Source organism: Varanus komodoensis, unplaced genomic scaffold (genome assembly GCF_004798865.1).
Source record: "Varanus komodoensis strain SLA01 unplaced genomic scaffold, ASM479886v1 scaffold8, whole genome shotgun sequence".
Lineage (NCBI taxonomy): Eukaryota > Metazoa > Chordata > Lepidosauria > Squamata > Varanidae > Varanus > Varanus komodoensis.
In genome coordinates, this window is record NW_025336481.1 from 29,079,462 (window position 1) to 29,103,644 (window position 24,183).

The following is a 24,183-nucleotide window of genomic DNA, read 5'->3' on the forward strand; positions in this document are numbered from 1 at the left end:
GCTAGGGAATTGGAGTACAGGAAAGTCACCTGCCAGTATAACAGAAGTATGGGGGAGGGGAGACTTCCCAACACTCCATTTTCCCCAACAGAATGAGCCCTCATCCACCCACCAAACAAGTGATCTTCTATTTGTTAGCCAGTAATAATATAAGGTGAATGGGAGTTTCCTCTTTCCTTGTAGCACTCTCCTTTAGCATTTCAAATCAGTCATAGTGCTGGAGGAAGAGAGAGTGCTATTGAAAATAGCTGTGCTTATGTTTACCCCAGTCAATATCATTACATGTAACCCTTTCCCCACAAAACATATATTAAAAACGAACTGAAATGGAACTTTTTAATGGGGGGGCTGGGTTTCCACTAATTTCAATGAAAGAATGAGTTTCAAGTGAAAATATTCTTGTCTTTTCGGGATATATGACTTCAGAAAGGTCATACTAATTTTTTAAATGCCACTTTTAACAAAGGGTGCTAATTTATGTTTTTTACTGGTCTCCCTCAATATCACCTGTCAGATTTACAGGATCAACCAACACTGCTTTCATTTTCTTAAAAGTATCAAGAAGAGTGGTAAAACTGTCTTGATTTTATAAGGAGTATATTAGAATGGTCACTCCCTGATTGTCATGTTATATTTTGGAACATTTTTTTTTTTCCTGATGGGCCTTGATAAAGGTGATACTAGTGTTTCGCCTTTAATAACAGTGCAGAGGTCTGCTGTTAGGAGTTAGGTATGCAGTAGTTTAGATCTCAGTGCTTTCGATCAAAGTTGGTTTCCCAAACTAACAATAAGAAGCCACCATCCCCTCCCCCAAGAAAAATATGCTGATAAGTTGTTCAGTTTATGTCCATTGATTATGTGTTGCATTACCAAACATTTACCGGACTCATCCGTGGAGAACAAAAGTACCACATATGGGCCAAGTCCTTTTACAGTTTGTGCAGAAACAAAAAAACTGTACAGTGCAAAAGGAGAAAGGTCTTCTAAAATGACTGAATTATTGGAGGTATTGAAAGAATCGTTTCTTTCTGGTCCATGCAGCTTTAAGTCATAACTTATTATAATGCCATTTGGCTTGGTTGGAGGATTCCAAGATAGCATCACTGATGTGGATGAAAGATTTTTGTAAGATGTCATGATAGGTTCAGAGTCTGGAACTGCATCAATAAATAAGAAAGAGAGGACATTAAACTTCAGAAACAAACATAATGAAGTGTGTAAGAAACTTCAATGGATATATACAAATTCACTTACTCTAGTGATTTAAATACCAACATTACATTACAAAACATCTTTGATAACTTTATGTGCCAATTCTTTTCTAATCTTCTTATAGTCAAATCTATTAGCAATTAAAATGATCTAATAAAATAATTTTAAAATAATTAAGTTTTTAAAAATCTGGCATTTTAGTAAAGATAGTTCAATCAATGTTGAAGACTGTAATAAAGCTAATTGGCAAGTTAACATGCAACTCTACCAGGTTTATTGGGGCTTACTTCCCAGTAATGAATATAAGACTTCACCCTTAATTTATGTATTTTCCCAAACCTGAGTGATGCAATGATACATTTCTCCAGAGAATTCTTATTCAGAAATCAGTATGTTAGACATGCAAATTTATATCTAGTCCTTGAAAATTCTTGATTTTGAGACTTTGAAACAAGGACATTTTAATGATTCTGATTCTATAACAACTGCCTTTACATCACATTTCAGACTATATCTGCGACCATGAGGGATAGTAAATTTAGGCCACACAAAAGTGGTCCAAGTCATACATTTCCCATTTCACCAGTCTTTAGAAACAAAAAGAAATCAAGAAAGAAAACATACCATCTTCTTCGGTTCTGATGTACAGACTAATAGTATGTATTTCAGATGGTCCTTTTTCTGTTGCTGGAGTAATTCTTAGAAGATAGCTGGTATATTTTTCCAGCTTATTAAAAACCTTATTTGTACCATAGAAAATAAATGACCAAATATTGTGGTCTCTTTGAGCACCCAATACTGTGAGTGAAACATTATAAAAGACTATTCCATTTGGTTGGGCTGGGGGCATCCAGCTTATATTTACAGCAGTGGAAGAAAGGTTTTGATAGGTCAGCTGTTCAATAGGTCCATCAGGAACTGAAGCAGAAATAAACAAAAGTTAAATGATCTATAAGGGCAACACAAAGTGAGTAACATGTGCACTAAACAAAGAAGTAATCCCTCTTGTTTTAGCGGTACTTACTTAATACATTTAGGATCACCAATAATTAGCATAGCTACTTACATAGATGCAGAAAGCACCCCTAGTCTTTTGTGTTAAAAACAAACACATCATTTTTGGTGCTCATGGATGTTTTTCTTGGCCAATGCATACTACACTCTGCCAAACTTGTTAAAGTTTCTATATGTTGCATTCTTCTAAACCTGAATACTTACTGTATTATTTATTTCATTTCTATACCACCAAGAGCCAAAATTCTTTGGGGGTTAGGAAAGATTAAAATGTTTAAAAGACAGCATAAAATATAAAAACTATTTAAACATTTAAAAAACTATTAAAAACCAATATCAGGATTATGTACAACCTCACTGTATGCAACCAAATGCTTAAGAAAAGATGTTAAGTCTTAAGCTTGCATTTAAAGTACTACAATATTGTAATTTATTATGATTATGATTATGTTGTTGATGATGATGACATTTTATACCAAAGCCCTCTGAGCAGTTTACAACAATAATCATAGAATCATACACTCAAGTCACCCATCCCAATTCTGACCAGGTCTGCCCCTGCTTAGCTTCCAAGTTTAGCCAGGATCAGGCACTTCAGGCTGTATGGAAGGTATGGGCCTCTTTGGGGAGAGGGTTCTAGGACCAGGGGGCCACCACAGAGAAGGTCTTCTCCTTGTTGCCATTAGCAGATGCTTCCTCAGGGGAGGCACCTAGAGGAGGGTCTCAGAATACACTTGTAGAGAACAGAGGTGCTTCATCAGATATTTCAGTTCCAAACTGTGTAAGGTTTGACTGGTCAAAACCAGTACCTTCAATTTGACTTAGAAATGCACAGCTAGTAAGCACACTGTGCCTTTCTGGTTTTGTATTTCAAACCAGCTGCTACATTTTACAGTTTGAGAAATCCACAGAGGTGGGAGCTAGTACAGGCTAAATCATGTGCAGAAGTCATTTATATCAGAGTGAATATTATATTAAGCTGGTCACTGAAGACTGCAAATTCAGATACACCCTAAACTTGATAAATGTACATCCACACAGATTTTTGGTGGAAAGAATGCCAGAAATCCTGTGGGATGGGAAATAACCATAAGAGTACAATAGATCACTTTAAACATGCACCAAAGTGATGCCACTATGTATTATAACCCTGTCAATTAAATCTTCTCCATGAACTCTGCAAATTACATTTCAACTTCTTAAAAAAATGCTTAATCAGTTTACATACAATCTTGATCTGTGTATAATTGTATGATTTCACTGCTTTGGTTTCCATTTCCAACAGCTGTATTTGCCGTCAACCAAAGTGTGTAGTGGCTCCACTTTGTTAAGTTGTTTAATACTGTAGTCAGAGTTGTATTTTCAGCACCATTGTCAATAGCATAGCTAGTAAAATTCTGGAGGAGAAAAACATTAGCACAAAAGATTTAATTAAAACAAAATTAATATTTCTTTATAACATCCATTCATATCCCTAACTCTCCTTTATGTATATGTTTTGCATATGCATATTAATAATCTATATGCATTATCATGAATAATTTACATTGGCAATTGATACTGACAATTTATACTGTATATTGATAATGACAATATCATGAATGCTTTGCTTTGAACAAAGGATTGCTGACCTGGAAAACCAGGAAGTCAAGTTCTGGTGATTGGGCTTGACCTGACCTGAACTGACATACCTACCTACCCCATTCAGGTTGACCTAACTGACCAAAACCAAGGCGAATCAGATCCTATTTCTTCACCCACATTTAATGTTGCATGCAATGTGCATAGATCTTTTCTATTCCTACTTTGACTTAATCAGGTTTCCCTTTCTATAACATATGAGGCTGCCTTACACTGAGTCAGAATTGGTCCACCTCTCCCAGCAGCTGCTCTCCAAGGCCTCAGTTAGGATTCTCTTCCCGGTACCATGACCACAGATCCTTCAACTGGAGATGGGAGGAAATTAAGCCCAAAACTGTACATACAAAGCATGTGTTCTGCCACTGAGCCAAGGGCTTCCCTTATGTTATGGTTTCCCATATTGCCTCAGCTTTCTAGCCAATTGGTCCATGGTTTTCATATTGTTTACCATATTGTTCAGCATGGTTTGTTATCTCAGCAATTGCATTTAACCCTGGTAAATTGGTATAGGATTGCAACCTAATGCTTCTAAGAATATAATTTATATTGTTAAGTGTATAAAAGGTTTCTTCATTCTATTTTTTTTATTCGTCCACCAGAGGGAGCATTGTGTGTAGTGAAAATATCAAGGAAAGAATAAAAAATAGGATAAAGGGTGTATATAATTCAGAGGTGTTTTGTATACCCCCAATAGTGCCCCCCCCCAATTTTGCAAGACTCTGGGTAGGTAGATATGCAGGTATCTGTACATTCATAAGCCTGATGGTGCCTGGTGGGGGCTCATTCTCATTATTGTTTATTATAAACCTACTCTTCAACACAAACTTATAAGTTGGGGATCACCAACTTGACTGCAAAGCCAAATCTAGCACACATATCAGTGCCATCTTATCAAATATGTTTTCTTTCCATATCTGGTCTATCTTCTTCATTCCCCCAAAAATTCCATGATTCTTTCCATTTACAGTCCCAAAGGATTAATCAGGGCAAAGGGGCCAGGAAAAGAGCATGTTGCTTACCTGTAACTGATGTTCTTCGAGTGGCCATCCGTGCAGTCACACATATGGGTTCTGTGCCTGCGCAGTGCCTTTGGCCGGAAGATTAACAGCTAACGGTTTGGCGGGAAATTCTGCTCTCCCTCCCCCCTAGTAGTATATAAGGAGCAGAGTGTCCGCCATTTTCCAGTCTTTGACAGACCAGACGTTTGCTCCCTAACCAAAAGTTATAAAAAGAACTAAAGTAACAGGAAAATTATGGGGGGTTTTTTGTTGGTTTTTTTTTTTTTTTTTTTTTTTTTGTTTTTTTTTGTCGGTATGGAATAAAACAAAACTTCTCAGTGGTACAACAAGCAGAGAAAATAGCTCGGTACTGAAAAAAAAGTTGGGCCACCCATGACACCAAGCGGGGCCAGTGGGTGGGTTGTGTGACTGCACAGATGGCCACTCGAAGAACATCAGTTACAGGTAAGCAACCTGCTCTTCTTCATCGTGGCCTCTGTGCATCACACATATGGGTAGAATAACCAGCTTAACCGAAATGGTGGAGGGAGGTGTCATCAACGAAGAATAGATGAAAGAACGGCTCTGCTGAAAGAACAGTCCAGTCTAGCATGAACATCCAATCTATAATGTCTTGCAAAAGTACATGGAGTAGCCCAGGTGGCAGCTCCTCAGACATCCTCAATCGAGACTCCTGACGCAAAGGCTGAAGAGGCAGCTACAGCCCCAGTGGAGTGGCCCCTTGGAGTTGTCAGTAAGTCTATCTTGGCTAACTGATAAGACAGAGTAATAGTGTTAACTATCCATTTAGATAGTCTCTGAGGAGTAACTGGGAAGCCTCGGTTTTGTTCCTAATATTTAATGAAGAGTCTATTAGAGTGACGAAAAGACTCAGTCCTTGATCTGTAAAAAGCTATGCAATGACGAACATCTAGCGTATGCAGAGACCTCTCGACTGGATTTGAAGGAGCTGGAAAAAATGCAGGCAAGATAAATTCCTGATCCATGTGGAAAGAGGTAGCCACCTTTGGGAGAAAAGACAGATCCATTCTTAACACTACCTTCTCCTTGTGAAAATTCAAAAATGGAGGATCTACTCTGAGGGCACAGAGTTCACTAGATCTACGGGATGAAGTAACTGCTATAAGGAAGGCAGTTTTCCAAGAGACAAGACGTAAATCAGTCGTTGCCAGGGGCTCAAAAGGAGGCCGTGTTAGTGCCTGTAGTACCACTGAGAGACTCCAAGTGGGCATAAACAGCCTAATTGTTGGATGGAGATTGCAAAGTCCTTTGAGGAATCTCTTAATCAGTGGCTGAGAGAAAATGGAAAACCCCTGCACAGTCTCGCGGTAATAGGATATTGCTGCCATATACACTTTTATGGAGGAAGGTTTAAGACCAGAATGGTGAAGCTCGAAGAGGAACTGGAAGATCTGATCTATAGATGCGGAGGGCGCTGACAACGAATGAGACTCAGCAAAACTAGAGAATCTACACCACTGTGCCGCATACGATTTTCGAGTGGGTGGTCTTAATGCAGAGTCGAGAATATATTGTATATCAGGATGCAAAACTTGTGAATCTGACAGCATATTCACTGGATCCAACGAGGCAGAGACGGTAGGTGAATTCACAGCATGGACTTGTGTGTCGGTGATAGGAAGGGAATGAGTAAGGACTGCAGATGGGATCGGTACAGTGCTAGCGTTCAATGTTATTGAATTCACCAGGCGGTCAGTTTCAGCGATGGTAGGTCTGGGTGTTGGATCGAGCCCTCCTGCTGAGTTATAAGATAAGGGATGGGAGGAAGCTGAAGGTATTCCTCCCAAGAAATATGAAGAAGTGTCGAGAACCATGGCTAGCGTGGCCACCAAGGAGTTATCAGTAGCCCTGTGGCCCCGTCGTGAATCATCTTTGCTAGTACTCGCATGATGAGGGGAATCAGGGGGAAAGCGTAAAAGGTCATATCACTCCAGGGAATCATGAAGGCATCCCCAGACGACCCCTGCCCAATTCCCGCTCTCGAACAAAAATTCTCGCACACCCTGTTTTGTCGGGTGGCAAACAGGTCTATATCTGGGAGACCCCATCGCTGAAATAGCCTGTTGCAAATCTGGTGGTCCAGTTCCCATTCGTGTGACCGTGACATGTGTCTACTCAAGAGATCTGCCTCCACATTGTCCATGCCCATGAGATGTACTGCAATAAGAGTGATGCCTTTCGGTATGCACCACTCCCAGATTCGCATTGACAAACGGGATAATTTCGAGGACCTTGTCCTCCCTTGTTTGTTTAAGTAAAAAACTGCGGCTATGTTGTCTGAGGTTACCTGGACAACCTGACGGTGAAGCATGTCCCCGAATGACTGTAGTGCTTTGAACACAGCGAGAAGTTCCAGGAAGTTGACATGGTTCCTGGAGTCCTGACAGTTCCAAACCCCCTGGGTGCGTAGACCAGAGCACAGGGCTCCCCATCCCAGAAGGGATGCGTCGGTACCGAGAGTCACTGTCGGATACCAAGGCCGAAACGGGACTCTGATGTTTAGGTTGCTTGACTCTGTCCACCATAGTAGAGACTGAAGAACAGAGGATGGAAGTTGCATCCACTTCGTAGGCGGATCCCTTTGAGGTCGGAACCTCCCACTGAAGGACAATTGGAGGGGGCGCAGTCGGAGTTTGGCATGTGGGACTATGGCGATGGATGCTGCCGTATGTCCCAACAGTCTTTGAACAGATCGGGCAGGAACAATTCCTTCTTGTCGAATCCGGCGAATGTGTCAAGCAATAGTACGTTGTCTGTCTCGAGGGAGGAAGGCCTTCACCGTAGAATCCAGTCGGGCTCCAATAAAGTTGATCATCTGTGTAGGGAGAAGAGAAGATTTCTGATGATTAATGCAGAGTCCAAGGTCTTGCAATAAGTCACAGGTCATATTTACAGCAGAGCTAAGTCCTTCCCTAGTTCAGGAAACCAACAGCCAATCATCGAGGTATGGGTATATCTGAATTCCATGTAGTTGAAGGTATGCACAGACGGGAGCCATACACTTTGTGAAGACCCTAGGTGCGGTGGCCAGTCCAAACAGCAGCATCTTGAATTCACAGATTTCAGAAGCTACCGCAAAATGGAGGAAGTGCCTATGTCGTGGATGTATCAAAATATGAAAATAGGCATCCTTCAAGTCCAGCGAGGCGAACCAATCCCCTCTCCCCAGCAACGGGAGGATATTTTGAAGTGTGGTCATCCAAAACTTCTTTGGTGTTTTAAATTTATTGAGAGCTCTCAAGTCCAATGTCGGCTGAAGCCCTCCATCTCATTTCAGGACCGTAAAATATCTAGAATAGAATCCGTGGAGTCCTTCCGATGAAGATAAGCGACTAACGGCTCCTTTAGACAGGAGTTGGTAAATTTCATCTAACAATACCAGGGAGCATGGTGTAAACCGGATAGGACTCGATGATAGAACAATGTCGAATTCAATTCTGTATCCATGCTGGATGATGGATAACACCCACCCATCAGATGTAATGGACTCCCAAGTAGGGAGTCGGCTTTTCAGCCGGTCCCCAAATGAGAGGGGGGAGGGTGGGGTTGGAAGGGGGGGAAAGGTTTGCTTGTCCCATCAGCGCTGGCGTTTATCTCCGTCGAAGTGGCAGCGGTCTTGCTGGAAACACTGAGGCAGTTGCTTGCGGCACTGCTGGTGATGCTGTGGCTGTTGGCGGGGTGGATATTGCTGCCTATACTGAGGCCGAATCCATGACCACTTACGTTGAGGGGGCGGTTGTAGTTCCATGTGCCAGGCAGTCATTCTCGACTCGTGGATCTTCTTCAACTTGTGATCAGTTCTAGCGTTGAAGAGGCCAGACCCATCAAAGGGCATCTCCTCAATCCTCCTTTTCATCTTCTCAGGAAAGTTGCAGTTATGCAACCATGCATGTCTCTGAAGAGAGATGGCGCCGACAAGAGCCCTCGAGTCTGTATCCACATGGTGTCTGGCGGTGGATAGCTGTTGCACGGTGACCTGCATTGCCTCCTTTACAAACACCCTTGCTAAGTCGCCTTGATTATCAGGGAGGGTGACAATGATGTTGTCCAGGCACTGTATTATTAAGTATTGATAACGCGCCAGGGTTAGAGATTCTTAGGCCCAGACTTGAAGCCACATAGACCCGGAGCGTGAGGGAGTCGATTTTTCTTCCTTCTTTGTCCCAGGGCGCTGTATGACCCTGCGCCTCCCGACCCTGAGACGATTCTACCACCACAGAATTTGGCTTGGTGTGGCGGAGGAGGAACAGAATGTCCCCTTCACGGACTCGATAGATCGCCTCATATTTTCTAGAGGTTGGTTGAGACTGCACCTGGAGGTCCCTCGGTTGGGTCATCGTTTGTCAGAGGGTTGTAATAAGTGGCAAAGTGATGGAGGTCGATTGTTCTCCCCACACGACATCATAGAAATGGTCAGTGCTAGGCCCCGGTTGTTGGCTCGCTTCAATCTCCAACAACTTCACCAGCCTGGACATCAGTTTGGCAAACGTGATGTGCGGCTCTTCCGGTGATGCCGGACCTTGTGAAGTGACCGCAGCATCAGGTGAAGTCGAAGAGTCTTAGATCTCGCCATTAGAGATCGAACCACGAGGTGGATCTTGGTGTAGCTCTGATCCCATACGACGCAGGGAGGCTGGAAGGGTGACTCTCATCACCGCTTGAATAGTTGGACCTGACGGTGTCAGTGCCAGGGCTGCAGTCGGAACCAAAGAGGCCGCCAAACCCAAGCGTCGATATTTCGAATGCTCAGGCTTCTTCGGTTTCTTTGCCAATTTCTCGGCCTTGTCTTTTTTGGCCCTTTTCTGCACAGGCGAATTCTCAGGAGCACTGTGTTTCTTCTTTTCCTTCTGTTTCTTGGGAGGAGAAACAGGCCGCTCCCCGATGGCAGAAGCACCTTCGCCCGAAGGACATAAGGGCAGAGCAGTAGAGGAAGGGGCCGGACATTGCAGCGGTTCAATAGAGGCCGGACAGCGGTTTGGTGGGGCCGAGATTGTAGTGGGCTTAGCCACCAGCCGGTCGGATTGTAGGAGGGCCTGGTCCCACAGGAGTTTCCATAAATGGTTGTCCCTGTTCTTCCTGGCCTGTTTCGAGAAGGCCAGGCAATGGACACACTTGTCCGTCCTGTGGCCCTCCCCTAAACAGAGGAGGCACAGGTTGTGCGGGTTCACAGTGGGCATTTTAGAGCCACACTCTCCGCACTTGTGGAACACTGCTCGTTGAGCCATCACAGAAAAAGAGGAAAAGAAGATAGTAAAGCGGGAATAGATAATATTTTTGTTGTTGTTGTTTATAGGAATGAGAAACAAGCAAAAAACGAGAGAAAAATGAAGAGAATAACTGGAGTAATATGTTAAGGTAAGAAAGGAATACTAACTTGGAAGGAACAAGAGAAAAAGATTCGAACAAGAGAGCACGAGGCACAATCTAAGCGAGAGTGAAGCGGTACAAGGCACAATGAACAGCAGTCACAAAGACTGGAAAATGGCAGACACTCCGCTCCTTATATACTACTAGGGGGGAGGGGGAGCAGAGTTTCCCGCCAAACCGTTAGCTGTTACTCTTCCGGCCAAAGGCACTGCACAGGCGCAAAACCCGTATGTGTGATGCACAGAGGCCACGACAAAGAACTCTACTTGCCCTCCCTGATCCTCACCAGCAACACACACTTCAGAAACAAATTGGCAAAACAGATGAATAATTGACTAGCAATAGATTCCCCACACCCCAAATGGCCTCATCTGAACCTAACAACTCATTGTAGTTAAATCTACAATTAACCTTTAGTGTCTGGGTTTGTTTGTCATACAGTAACCTCTGATTGGCCATTAGAGACTGCACATTCAAAATAGAGCACAAAATCCTAGCAAGTATGGGTTAAATATTTAAACCCCATAGACCTCAATAGCATTAATTAACCCACAATTTGTTGCCATTACATGGGAACCAGGGCTATGTCTGTTCCAAAACATTCCTATGAGTGACAGGCAAATATGCCCATATATTCTGTCCTCCCCTCTACTCCCAAGAGATTCCACAAGTTAAAATAGAAATATATAAGAATAAAAGAAAAAGAGATGAGTCTGATATTCTGCATGCAATACCTAATTCATGGCAAGTTACTGATATATGGATTACAAATAGCAAGGTAATTTGTAACCTGCAAATATATATAGTTGGCAGTAAGTCCCACTAAATTTAATGCAGCTTATTTTGAAGTAGTATTTTACTGTAAGAAAATTTACTGGCATATTAAAGTAACATCTTGTCTTCTGATCATGCCTCCTCTATTTACATGCTGGCCAAGCCAACCTCAGGATGGAATCATAATCTTCAGTACATATAATTATATCATATAGATAAGAACACAATCCAAAGAAAGTTAAATATTTAAATCCCATAGGCACAAATGACATTTTAACATTGAACATGCTTGAAATAGCATATGCTTCACTGTATTAAAGCTGTTCTTTTCTTTCTTTTGTAGTTTTCAATTAAAATATTGTGCAGTGCAATTGCATTTACAGTGTCATATATGTTTGTGGAATAAAGGTGAAAAAGCAATTATAGAGGCCACAATCTAAATAATTCCTTTTCATGTAAGTGAATTGCATGCTCAGTCAAAGCTTTTTTTAAATCATCTTCAATGTCTGAAGAGAAAAGTCTGTTTTCATAATAGAGAACAACTGCACACAGAGCTCCCTTATTTGTGCAAATCTTCTTTGGAGAGAATATTAAAATATCGTATATGGGAATAAAGTGCATATTATTCACCCTACAACTGGAATAAACATGAAACTAAATTTTACACCATATTCCATGCATAGAGTCTCATTCTCTAAATTGCCCCTGATATATACCAACTCAGAACAAGCACTCTAGGCTATACTTAATGAAGTCAAGGTAAAACATGATTTTAATGGTTGAAGTCAAAGCCTAAATGCAAAGGTCAGTTAATATTTTTTCATCCACACTAGTTATGTTCAAAGCTGTTTTGTGTTGAAATGGAAATGAATAAAGTATATTTATTAAAGGTTTTGTTGATTAAAAAGTTACAAATAATTTAATTCATTTTACACAGAAATTCAGAGAAAGGAATTACAAAGCTGATGTACCTGTATGTAAGTGCCTGAATCATTTTTGTAGAAAATTGAATAAAACTGTATGATGCCATTGGGCTTTTGTGGAGGATCCCAGAATATTTGTATTGATGAGGAAGTCAGATTTTTATACCACACATTTTTAGGTGGGTCACTTGGAGCTGAAATATATAACACAGAAACATCCAAAATGAGTTTTTGCTGCAAGGTAAACACTTGAGTTCTGTCTTCTTCTTAAGAGTTACCTGTATCTATAAAACATCCAATATCTAACTATTTTACTTCCATTTGGTAATGTGGATGCCTAACTTAAACTATTCCATAGTGGCAGGATCATTCTCAACAGTAAACCAAATCATTTCTTTTATTAGGACAACAGTATAGACTTACCTCCTTCAGGTGTTCTGAAGGTAGTCACATTGCTCTTCATATTTCCGTCACCAAATCTTGTACTTGCTGTTAAATAAATGCTATATTCCTTGTTATTTTCAAGATCCGTGATCTGTAATGACGTATCTGTAACATTAAAGCTTCTTCTTGACATGCTATCCCTAAACAGACAATGTATAAATGATTGACTAGCAAAATGATGAACACCTCATACAGAGTTCAGCATCTGAAATTGTTTAACTTAGAAAAAAAGCAAGTAAGAGGAGACATGGTAGAGAGGTATAAAATTTAGCATGATATTGAAAAGATGAATACAGAGAAATGGTCTCCTCTTATAAGACTAAAACCGAGGAGCATGCCGTGATCCTCACTGGTGAGAGATTCAGGATCGATAAAAGTACAATACTTATTTGCATACAGCATAGTTAAATTATAGAATTCACTACCGTTAGATGTAGTGATGGCCACGAATTTGGATGGTTTTAAAAGACAATTGGTTCAATTAATGGAGGAGAAGTCTACCAATGGCTACTGGTTCCAATGGCTAAGTACTACCTCCAATTTCATATGCCCGTGTACACCAGTTTCTCAGAAACATGGACAGGAGAGTGCTGTTGCATTCATCCTGCTTCTGGATTTCCCATGGGCAGTTGGTTGGCCACTGTGTGAGCAGGATGCTGAACTAGATGGACATTTAGCTTGATCTGGCAGAGCTTTTATTTTTTATTTATTTATTTAAAGTTTTTATATGCTGTCCCCTTGCTACATAGCCTTGGGATGGCTCACAAAAATAACAAATAAAACAATAACAATAACAATTAAAACCTGGAAACACACTGGCTGCATAATAAAATATATAAATATTAAACATGATTAAAATACTGTTTGAATAAAAAGGTCTTGGCCTGGCACTGAAAAACAAATAAAGATGACGCCAGGTAGGCCTCTCTGGGGAGTGCATTCCACAGATGGGACGCCACCGCAGAGAAAGCCCTTCCCTGGGTACTTTGCCTCCTGACATCTCTCACCGAAGGCTCCCGGAGGAGAGCCTCTGCTGCCTATCTCAAGGGGCGGGAGGGCAAATATGGCTGCAGGCATTCCTTTAGGTATCCGGGTCCCAAGCCATTAAGCGCTTTATAAGTGATTACCAGCACCTTGAATTGAGCCCGGACTTCGATGGGGAGCCAGTGAAGCTGGTAGTGGACTGGGGTTATATGAGAATAACGCCCAGTCCTCGTCAGCAACCTGACTGCTCTATTTTGCACCATCTGAAGTATCTGGACTGTCTTCAAGGGCAGCCCCACGTAGAGCGCATTACAGAAATCCAGCCAGGAAGTAACCAATGCATGCCTCACTGTTGCTAGGCAGTCATCCTCCAGGTAGGGTCGCAGCTGATGGATTAGCCAAAGCTGATGGAAAGCACTCCTCACCACCGCCGACACTTGAGCTTCCAAAGTCAGCTCCGGGTTAAGGAGCACTCCCAAGTTGCGGACCCTGTCCTTTAGAGGGAGTGCAACCCCATTCAGGACATGATCCAAGTCACCTACCCAGGAGTTTGAACCACCCACCAGCAGGACCTCTGTCTTGTCTGGATTGAGCTTCAGTTTGTTGGCCCTCATCCAGCCCATTACCTCGGCCAGGCACCGGTTCAGCACAGCCACTGCCTCACCTGGATTGTTTGAAAAAGAGAGGTAGAGCTGGATGTCATCAGCATACTGATGACTCCGCAGCCTACACCTCCGGATGACCTCTCCCAGCAGTTTCATGTAGATGTTGAATAGCAAAGGGGACAGAATAGACCCCTGCGGAACTCCATGGCATAGCTGCCATGGTGCAGAGGTAAATTCCCCCAGCACCATCTTCTGGAATTGGCTGTCGAGGTAGGAGCGGAACCATTGCCAAGCAGTGTCTCCTACTCCCAGTCCCCTTAGCCTATCCAGAAGGATACCATGGTCGATGGTATTGAAAGCCACTGAGAGGTCCAGGAGGACCAACAGGGACGCATTCCCCCTGTCTTTCTCCCTGCACAGGTCATTGTACAGGGTGACCAAGGCAGATTCAGTACCATATCCAGGTCTGAAGCTGGACTAAAATGGGTCCAGATAATCAGTCTCATCCAAGAAAGCTTGGAGTTGTCGCACCACCACCTGCTCCAACACCTTGCCCAAGAACGGGATGTTGGCCACCGGTCTATAATTGGTGGCCATCTCTGGATCCAGGGACACCTTCTTTAGGACCGGCCTGAGCTTTTCTTAAATAGTTATGAATGGAGAAAAACCAAACATCCAGAATTTGCAATACTGTGTGTATTTGGTTTATGCCTCAGTTTTAAAGATCACATAGCCAGCACATGAATGCTTAAGAATACATGATCTGAAAGAATGATGATGACTTAATGGCAGTAGAAATGCTAGCAAATGTTTCACTTTTACATGGAATCGAACTGTAAGCCTTACTGAGTTCAATGGGATGTACTCTCAAACAAGTGGGTAAAGACTGCAGCCTAAGGATGAAATTCTATATCCACTTCCTTGGCAATAAGTTCCATTGAACTCAAGAGGGCTTACATGTGTATCTGATACATAAATAGATGCATAGGATTGCACAGTAAGCCACTGGGAAGGAACAGAGCAGGTGCATTCCTAAGGCAAATCAAACAGAACTGAAATGTGCTAGCTTCGATAGATCTAATAACTTAGGGCTAATAGCTAATAGTTCTAATAACCATCAAATAACTCTAAATATAATCCTCCACTGTAAAAATAACACTAGTACTTGTTTGGGGTAGCAAAATTTTTAGAAATGCCTATGTAGCAGCATTTAATTTGAAAGGTGAACCTCAAGATCCTTTGTGATATGGCACGATTTTCTGGGATACCATTTTTGCACAGATGGTGTGGAAAAGGCAGTTCACTGGTATACAAGTAGTTTCAACAGGTAAGTGCCACAAAACGGCAGAAGGGAATCTGGTGCTTCTGACACCCTTACCAGAGAGAATCATGGGGCAGTGTTAGAGACACTGCTATTTCCCCATGTTGAAGGTGTGCAGCTGTTTTACAGAAAGGAACCCTGGGCATGAAACACTGATTAATTATCCGCCACTATGGTGCGTGCAGTTATTCAGCTGCTGCACACCCCCAACATTATGGAGTAGAGTACAGATTTCTGCTCCACTGGTACATGATTCACTCTGGTGGAGTGCCAGATTCCACACCATTTAATGGCACTTGATGGCAGAATCTGGTATTCTGCAACAGAACCTCCTTTTACTCAACTGTTGCATTCAGTAGAGCAGCTTGGGGAGCAAAATATATTGGTTTTGAAATGCTGCTTCCGAAAATGCTCCATAATTTGGCAGGCACTGACCTCTTGAACTTCACTTGCCCCTGTAAAGAGCTCAACCTGAATTTGTAAAATAAAGGTTCTCTCTTGTGATATGCTACTATTAATTAATTTAATATGTAACACAAAATGTAAGGAAAAACATCTTTAAATGTCTAGTAGGGGACTGATAAATGTTTATCTCCAGGAAAATCTTACCAGACATGAACTGTGTAATAGAGGATAATTCCATTTGGCTCCAGTGGTGGTTGCCATGACAACTTCACAATGACACCAGACAACTGTTTTACTGTGAGCAATTGTGGAGGAGAACTCGGAGCTGTAAAATGAGGACACAGTATACTGTTAAATGGTCATGATTTCAGAGTTAATTAAAAAGTATCTTAAAATGGGATTTTTATTCCTATCAATGTTGTAAACAGCATATTTGGTTTGAGGTGGGGGAGTTGAAGTAAGGTGATAAAGGACCATTTTTCATGGTAAATGGTCAGACATCTGTTCCTGTGATTTGATGGAAAACAACATTTCATGAGTAAATAAAGCAAGTGAAATGAAGCCATGATTCATCTTCAGCCCAAGTACATTGTTGTAATTTGTTCACTGTGATAAAAAACATGAACTTTATAGGTGTGAACCCCTGTAAAATATAGTATGGTAGTTTCCCCGAGAAGCAAATGAACTGGAAATTATTACATTAGTTTCAAAGTGTGGGGAAACTGATTAGTATTACATGATAGATGATAAAAATACAGCATTTTAATACTTCTCTCCATTAAATTAAAAGACCTAAAGGTCTAGTATGCCATGCCACAAGAATATATGGGTCCAGCACAATTAAAACTCAAGTCAAATCAAGACAGCTGGAAAACCATGCAGATATAACAACGAAATATGTAAAAGGACAGGCTGTGGGTCAGTAGTAGAGCATATGCTTCGTATGTATAACATTTATTAAGCATCTTAAGCTCTACTCACATTTTCACTCCATGCACTGAAATACCAGTAGGGCTGTGCTGTTGGCCCATCCCCAACACTGTGTGCCTGGGCTAGCCCTGCCTCGAGGTCCACAGCTGCTCATGCTGTAGGGATGTATGAGAAATTCAGTTCAGTTTTGACCAGAATTTTCCCAGTTTGCATCTCTCAAAACTGAATGCAGACGCAAATGTCATCTGCAGTTGACATCTGTACACTTCCAAGCTCACAATGCAATTTGCAGAACAGAAGAAAGGTGCATTCAAAATGCACACATTTGAAAAAGGGGTACAAAAAGGATTTTTTAAAAAAAATGTACATGAACACTCTTCAGTCAATGGGACAAATGCAAAAATTTCACAAATGTGCACAATTGATTTGTATGTTTAGAAAATGCATGTGAAGATGCCCAAAAATCATGTAAAAGAAAGAAAACAATGCTCCCAGTCTGTCACAGACATGAGAGAGAACAAGCTTCAAGGCAGAATTATGAAAACTCTACAAGCTTGAATTTTGCCAATTTGAAATGCTTGTAGGAGCATTCTTGCAGATATCAACACCCAGATGTTGGAAGCAGGGATAGCCTGTACATGGAGTATTGTTGACAGGGCCAGCAGCATCACCCCACTCCTGCTTCAATATGTAAGTGCCCTATGCTCATGAGCATGTGAACAGGGTTTTAGCTGATAGGAATTCGGATACAGCTGGAAAAGATCTTTCAGAGGTTTCAGACAGATCCACTGGTCTGACTCAATATATAAAATGTTGATCTCATCACACAAAGAATTCACTCCACTTTATACTATTTGATGTTGCCATTTTATAAATTGCAAGACAGGCAGTCCCCAAGTTATGAATGCCTGAGCTACAAACAACCCACACTTATGAACAAATCGCCATAAAGCCTATTAATTAAAAAAAACTGCAGAAAATTGTTATCACCATAGAAAGAAAGGAAGCAAAAGAGGAAAGCCTCCAAAGCATCATCATAGAGAAAGAGGATGGAGGACTCCAAAGCATGCTTCTTGCCCCACCCATCCAGAAAGGGAAATCTCTCTGGCATTTCCTTGCTTCAAAAAGGAGGCACTGGTGAGTTAGGGCAGGGAGGAGCCTAGAGATATTTGCAGATTTTCCTGAAGGTGGAGGACTGACTATATGTGATCCAACTTACATACAAATTCAGCTTAAATAAGACAAGTTTCCATTTTTCTCAGGAATGGAATTCATTTGTAACCTGGGGACGGCCTGTGTGCATGACATTTTATTGTTACTGTATAATAATTTAAAATTTCATTATAAGCCCATCTTGTAGAATTGAAAAGTGAGGTAGGAATCCTATAAATACATGTAAACATAAACATGCAATAGCAATTATATATATATATACGTGGTCAAGTCTGGGAAGCAAAAGCCTTTCTAATCAAAGAGTCTCTTTTTGCTATGTAGTTCTCTTGGCCCAAGGGAAGATTCAGCAGAGGGTGGGGCCAGTGGTAGGGAGAGCTGGCAGTATGTCACAGGACTCACCCTCTCTGTGAGCTACCTGCCAGAAGCATTTCAACCACCACCTTTATCAGGGGCTGTTATGCAATGGGTTTTTTTTTTATTTCCTCATTGTCAGCACATATTTATAAGGAGCAATGCATGTTTGTTTTTTTTAACCCAGGGAAGTGCAGCTCCATAAATGCACCACTGGAATGCTTGATGTTCCAGGCTTAAGAATTAAGTCTTTGAACTGGACCCACATTAACAAAACATGCCCTCACTAAAAACACAAAAAATGTAGTAACGATGTGCTGGAACTGAGCTCTCCCTGAAGTTTTGGGCTGCATTCCTAGTCAAGAGTAGACCCATTGGTCTGATAGAGTATAAAACAGCTCCTAATCTTCTTTGTAAGTTGACATATTTCTAAAATATTCTAATATTTTGATATCTCTACCATGATAACACAACCAATGACATTATCAGAATTCAGTAATTATTCATCAGTTAAAATTGTTGTTTAATAAAGACATTAATTATAATGGTAATATAACAACAATAACGAATTCTATTTGCCACTGAAATTAAAAATGGTGGAACATTTTATTGCATTCATGAAGAAGAGATGCAGGCATAGTTCCACCCAGTTTTGTTTATTTTAAATCAAACAACAAGACAACATCATGTACCAAAAAAAAAAAATCAGATCATGCATAGAAATTAAGACTATAGTACAGCTATGCGCAAATCTGTTAAGCAGTTAGTTCAATACTCAGGTCGCTGTATTAGCAATAAATTACATTATAAACACTTTTTCTGTGCTTCTCTTAACAATGTGATTTGATTTGCCATTGCTGCCTTCTGAAATTAGCTATAGGAAAACTTTAAAAAGTCAGCAAATATCTGAACTTACTAAATTTGAGCAATGGTGATTGTGTGTTTTGTGTTTTAATAATATTATTCTAACTGGAGCACTTCTCTGTTTTCAGCTTGGCCTGCAAAGCTTCTCCTTTCCTGTGCAGGTTTTGTACATAACTATATATAACTTCTTTGCTCACAGAAAGATGCTGACATGACACACTTCATTCCACCCCAACCAATTGGTATGAAAGTCTTTACCAGTACATGCACATACCACTATAATTTCATAGAAAAACTTACCATCTTCATCAGTCAATATGTTTAGAGGTACACTGCGAACACCTTCTCCCTTTACCGTACTTGAAGACAACTCAACTAGATATTTTGTATAGATTTTTAAACCTAAATAAAGAGTAAATATATTATGCATTTTGTAAAGTATGTATATTTTCATAACCATAAGGTAGGGGAATTTCTTGTTGGCTTCAAGGTTGTAACTATAATATTCAAATAAATAAAGGTAAAAACATTCTGGTTTTGGTTTTCATAATATATAAATGCACCAATTAAACAACCTCTCATGGATGTCTCATGGGAATTGGTAAGACTTACTTGCACTTATTTTAGTGCAACTTAACTGTGCCTAACATTTTTGAAGTAGGAACTCCTCTCCCTTGGGCATTCAGGAAGGCCATGTGGAAAAGGGCAGCTTTTCACATGCATTTCTCACCTTTAAAGCATGTGTGCATACACTCATAGTGTCCACATGTCAAGAAATGCTTCCTTTGGTTATATTAAGTTGCCTGCTTCAATGGCACTTGAACTGGACCTGACTATGCAGCCATGTGTGTATTTAATTTTATAAATGGTTTCCCACTGCATGCATGAATCTCAGCATTTTCTCAAGTAGAGCTGGACAGCTACTTGGGGAAAAAAGTAATACTGAATATGAGAACCTAAACTTCAAGTCTCTTGTCCAGCACAAAAGATATAATTCTGATAGTTGATTTAGTATGATTTTATGGAATACAATACAGTACAGACTATTGACCAGCCAATTGACCAGCAAGGCCAAGGCTACCAGCATTTCAAAGTATCAGGCCACTGTATCAATCACCTGTGATAGTTATTGTCAGTTGAGTAGCATTGATGAGTCTTTCCTCAGTTCCATAAGTTTCTCTGATATATGCAGTATATCTCACTATAATCCCATTAGGCACAGATGGTGGAAGAAATGATAACTCTATTTCTGTAGAAGATATATTCCTGTAGGTAATGTTTTGTGGTGGGAATTCAGGTACTGAAAGCAAAGTGATGAAGCAAAAAGTTAATCAGACTAACCTTTTAGATAATTACTGCACACGTAGCACTACCAATTAGTTGACAAAAAGAGTAAACAACCCCAGTCACCAAATAGCATCATGATTCCATTTTTCAACCAAGACCCAGCCTGAGTAACCACTACAAAACTTCCAACACAGATTTAAAAAACAAAACAAAGCAAAATCAAATGTTGTTTCTTTTTAGGTGTGAGCCTGTTTTAAATTCATTCAGTTTTTAAATGTTCAGTTGGTATCTTTTGGGTCCCTGGAGGTCAGAGACACTAATGTCTCTGGTAACCTCCCGGTTGGATTATTGTAATGCGCTCTATGTGGGGCTGCCCTTGCAAATGGTCTGGATACTTCAATGGGTACATAATAGAGCTGCCAGGATGCTGACAAGGACTGGTCATTATTCTAACATAATGCCAGTCCTCTGCCAGGTACACTAGCTTCCAGTTGAAGTCCAGGCCCAATTAAAGGTTCTGGTTTTAACCTATAAAGCCCTGAACGGCTTGGGACCAGGATACTTAAAGGAACACCTCTTCCCTTATATGTCATCATGCCCCTTAAAGCCTGTGGGAGCGGCTCTGTTCTGGGAACCCTCCCTGAAGGACGTAAAAAGAACATCTACCAGGAGCAGGACCTTCTATGCAGTGGTGCCCAAATTGTGGAATGCACTCCCTGGAGAGGTGTGCCTGGCTCTGAGTTTATATTCTTTTCAGCACCAGGTCAAAACATTTTTATTTAATCACTATTTTAAAAATTAGTATTTTAATTGTTTTGAACAGTCACTTTGATTTTGTCTTTTATGTAAACTTTTATTGAATTGTGTCATTTATAAATGTGATTTATTGTATTACAATTTTATGTATTGTGAGCCATCTTGAGATGCCAAGGCATAAGAGATGGCATACAAAAGTTTTAAATAAATAAATAAATAAATAAATGTAAATCATTAATCTTCAATCAGAGCAGGTGGTTTCTTTAAATCTAGAATGAGACATTAGTATTATATGTAGAGGATGGGATTGTGAAGATCTTTATTTAGGATTTGCATTTGCTGTTAGCAGTTGGTGAGATGGCTCCATGTTGACTTTTAATACCTATATTCTCTAGGACTCCTGGGAAAAGTCTCAAATATGCTTGAATCCTTCAAAGATTTCTTACAAAAAGCTTGAGAAAACATATGGCACTGTATCTACAATTTGCACAAGTAGCTTCTTTTTGAAGTAGATTGTCCTTCGTCCTTCTCCCCACTCTAGATCCCTGCACTCCTGTAACTTTTCCTGAGGGCTGAGGAATACAGGAAAGCATTGGGATGTAGCACAGGAAGCTCAATGAGAAGATAGAATTGTTGGAAGTTGGGTGCATAAAACTTCCACTAGAACAAGCTGCCTCTACTTGCTCTTCTCCAGATCTCTCATTCCACTGTTGTCCCTCATACCACATTACAGACCTTTTTGTGGGTCTTGGATGGCAATAGGTGATGCCATGGGGAGGAAAAGATGAGAATGCCCCACCATCTGAAAGAACTTTCATACAGATAAACTCTGGAACCATGAAAATGGAGAGCTTGTTATGGTATTCTCATCCTATCATTTCTCACCTCCCAAATCAACTTATCCTTCAACTTATGCTGGAAAGAGACATCAGGAAGGATTCGCTGAAGGCAGGCAATACATAGCAGGCCTCTATTTACCTGTCCTCAATACACATGAGCAGGTGCTTCTTTAGAAACATACAATTTGTCAGGATGCCAAGAATGCAATTTTCTATGACTACCTCCCATTCACCTGTTTGGCTTGCTGTTCTGGGCAATGGGAGCTTATTCCCACCCCTCATGTGTTCTTTCATGTATTTCTATATTTATAAACCACTACATATTGAGAAATATAAGAGTACAATCAATATAAACACAAAATGCAAATCATTGTGACAAAAACAAATAGCATGATATGTTACTAGAGTTATGAATCAGATGTAAGGAACTTCTCAGCACTTGTTTTCCCAGCACTTTTTTAAAGCTGCCAAAGAAGTCAGGGAGAAAGGGGTATGAAGACGGGAAAGTGGGTGGAAAGGGGGCAGGGAGAAAGGATTTGACTTCTTTGATCAGATTAAAATCAGAAATCAAGAACTTTCTGAATTATAATACTCACTTTAATTTGAAGTAGCTATTATGAGCTTCCATGATACATGAATCATGGAATTCAGCAAAATCATTATACTGGGTACTACATTACTGTTACTAAAAAGTAGGACTATATGCATGCTATCATTCAGCATGTTGTAGATAATCCAGATCATTGCAGAGCAATTCCAAACACAATGTATAGGGCACCAAGTTTATTAAACCACAGAAATTTGCTGACCTTCTGCTGTTTGGCTCAGCGAAGGTCAAAGCAAAGCCATTACCTGCTGTCACTCAGTGAAAATGCTCATCACACTCTCTAAAAACTATGGCACAGGAGAAGCATATCAAATGCAAAGTCAAATATGTGCCATGATGATATTTCCACTTGACAGCAACATCCTAAACATATTAATTTGGGAGTAAATCTTACCAATTTCAAATCTAGGCCTTCTTCTCAATAACAGTGCTTAGCATTGAAGCTATATAATCAAGAGAGAAAACTAACATTTCATACTTACCAGCTTCAGCTGTTCTTACAGATAGCAAAGAAGATGACTGATTCCCATGGCCAAGCCAAGTGAATGCCTTTACAGAAATGTTGTAGAGAGTGTATGGTTTCAAACCATTCAAAAGGAGATTGGTTGCTGTGGTATTTTTAAAAATTAAAACAGTGCCATCATCATACATAATTTCATAGTGAGTGATGATCCCATTAGGTCTTTCAGGTGGTGTCCATCTTAAGCTTATTTCTGTAGCAGTAACTTCTAATAGCTCAACATTCTCGGGTGGTGAACTGGGTTCTTCAGTTCAGAAATCATAAAAGAAAATTGTTGAGTTTTTAATACATTGAACATAGTTGCTTTAAAAATCCAGCATTTAGAAATTACAGTAAGTCTAAGGTCTTGATGAAATTTCTTTAGTTATAGATACCTTTTATTTAGGGTGACATTACTCAAACTATTACCTAAAAGATATAGTGCATTGCAACTATTCCATTTCCGATTTCTGAACAAAAGGAAAGCATATGCCATGTGTGTCAAAGTTACTGACCTATTTAATTGTTAAAAAAAAAGATCATTAGATATGGCTGGTATATTTAGTTATTTCTAAATATATTTCTAAATTGTCATAAAATGAGGAACATTAAAGCTATTAGACATATTCAATTGAGAAAATAGTTGGCTGATTTGAGGGCAATTTAGAAACAGGATTCTACTTCATGAAAGATGGCATTCCATTTTACCTAGATGGTTTACAAAGATCATCAAAAACAAAGATTTATCAACTTTCAATTCAGATCACACCTAGACAGAATTAATAACAAGAAGAATGGTTTAATTGATTCCATTTTAACAAATTCTGGAAACAGTTCACATATTGTGTATTGTTCATTCAGTATTTTAGGATTCATCCGCCAAGTCATACCAAACTATAAAATCTGTATGAATAACATACTTACCATCCTCAGGTGTTCTCACGAAAATATCATTGTCTTCAGACAGAGCACTTTCTCCTATTGTAGTGGAAGCTGCTACCCTCATTTTATAATTTGTATACTTTTTCAGACCTAGAAGAAATAAAATGAAAACCTCACAAACACAATCCACTGGTACCTTTGCCTGAGTATGGCCCATCATAATGAACAGATTTATGCAGTTTACATTCATTCTATTTGGCAGAGA

General features: G+C 40.3%; 1 protein-coding gene across 1 annotated transcript in view; it reads right to left on the reverse strand.

Moving 5' to 3' along the window:
• PTPRQ (protein tyrosine phosphatase receptor type Q) overlaps window positions 1-24,183 on the reverse strand; it is a 119,131-nt gene that overhangs the window by 57,300 nt on the left and 37,648 nt on the right. Inside the window, exons 21-30 of the mRNA XM_044455453.1 lie at window positions 23,961-24,068; window positions 23,020-23,301; window positions 20,166-20,348; window positions 19,349-19,450; window positions 15,935-16,055; window positions 12,395-12,555; window positions 12,020-12,165; window positions 3,455-3,623; window positions 1,837-2,130; window positions 882-1,157 (exon numbers count right to left, since the gene is read on the reverse strand). Coding sequence (XP_044311388.1) covers window positions 882-1,157; window positions 1,837-2,130; window positions 3,455-3,623; window positions 12,020-12,165; window positions 12,395-12,555; window positions 15,935-16,055; window positions 19,349-19,450; window positions 20,166-20,348; window positions 23,020-23,301; window positions 23,961-24,068 — 1,842 coding nt within the window. The remainder of the gene's footprint in view (window positions 1-881; window positions 1,158-1,836; window positions 2,131-3,454; window positions 3,624-12,019; window positions 12,166-12,394; window positions 12,556-15,934; window positions 16,056-19,348; window positions 19,451-20,165; window positions 20,349-23,019; window positions 23,302-23,960; window positions 24,069-24,183) is intronic.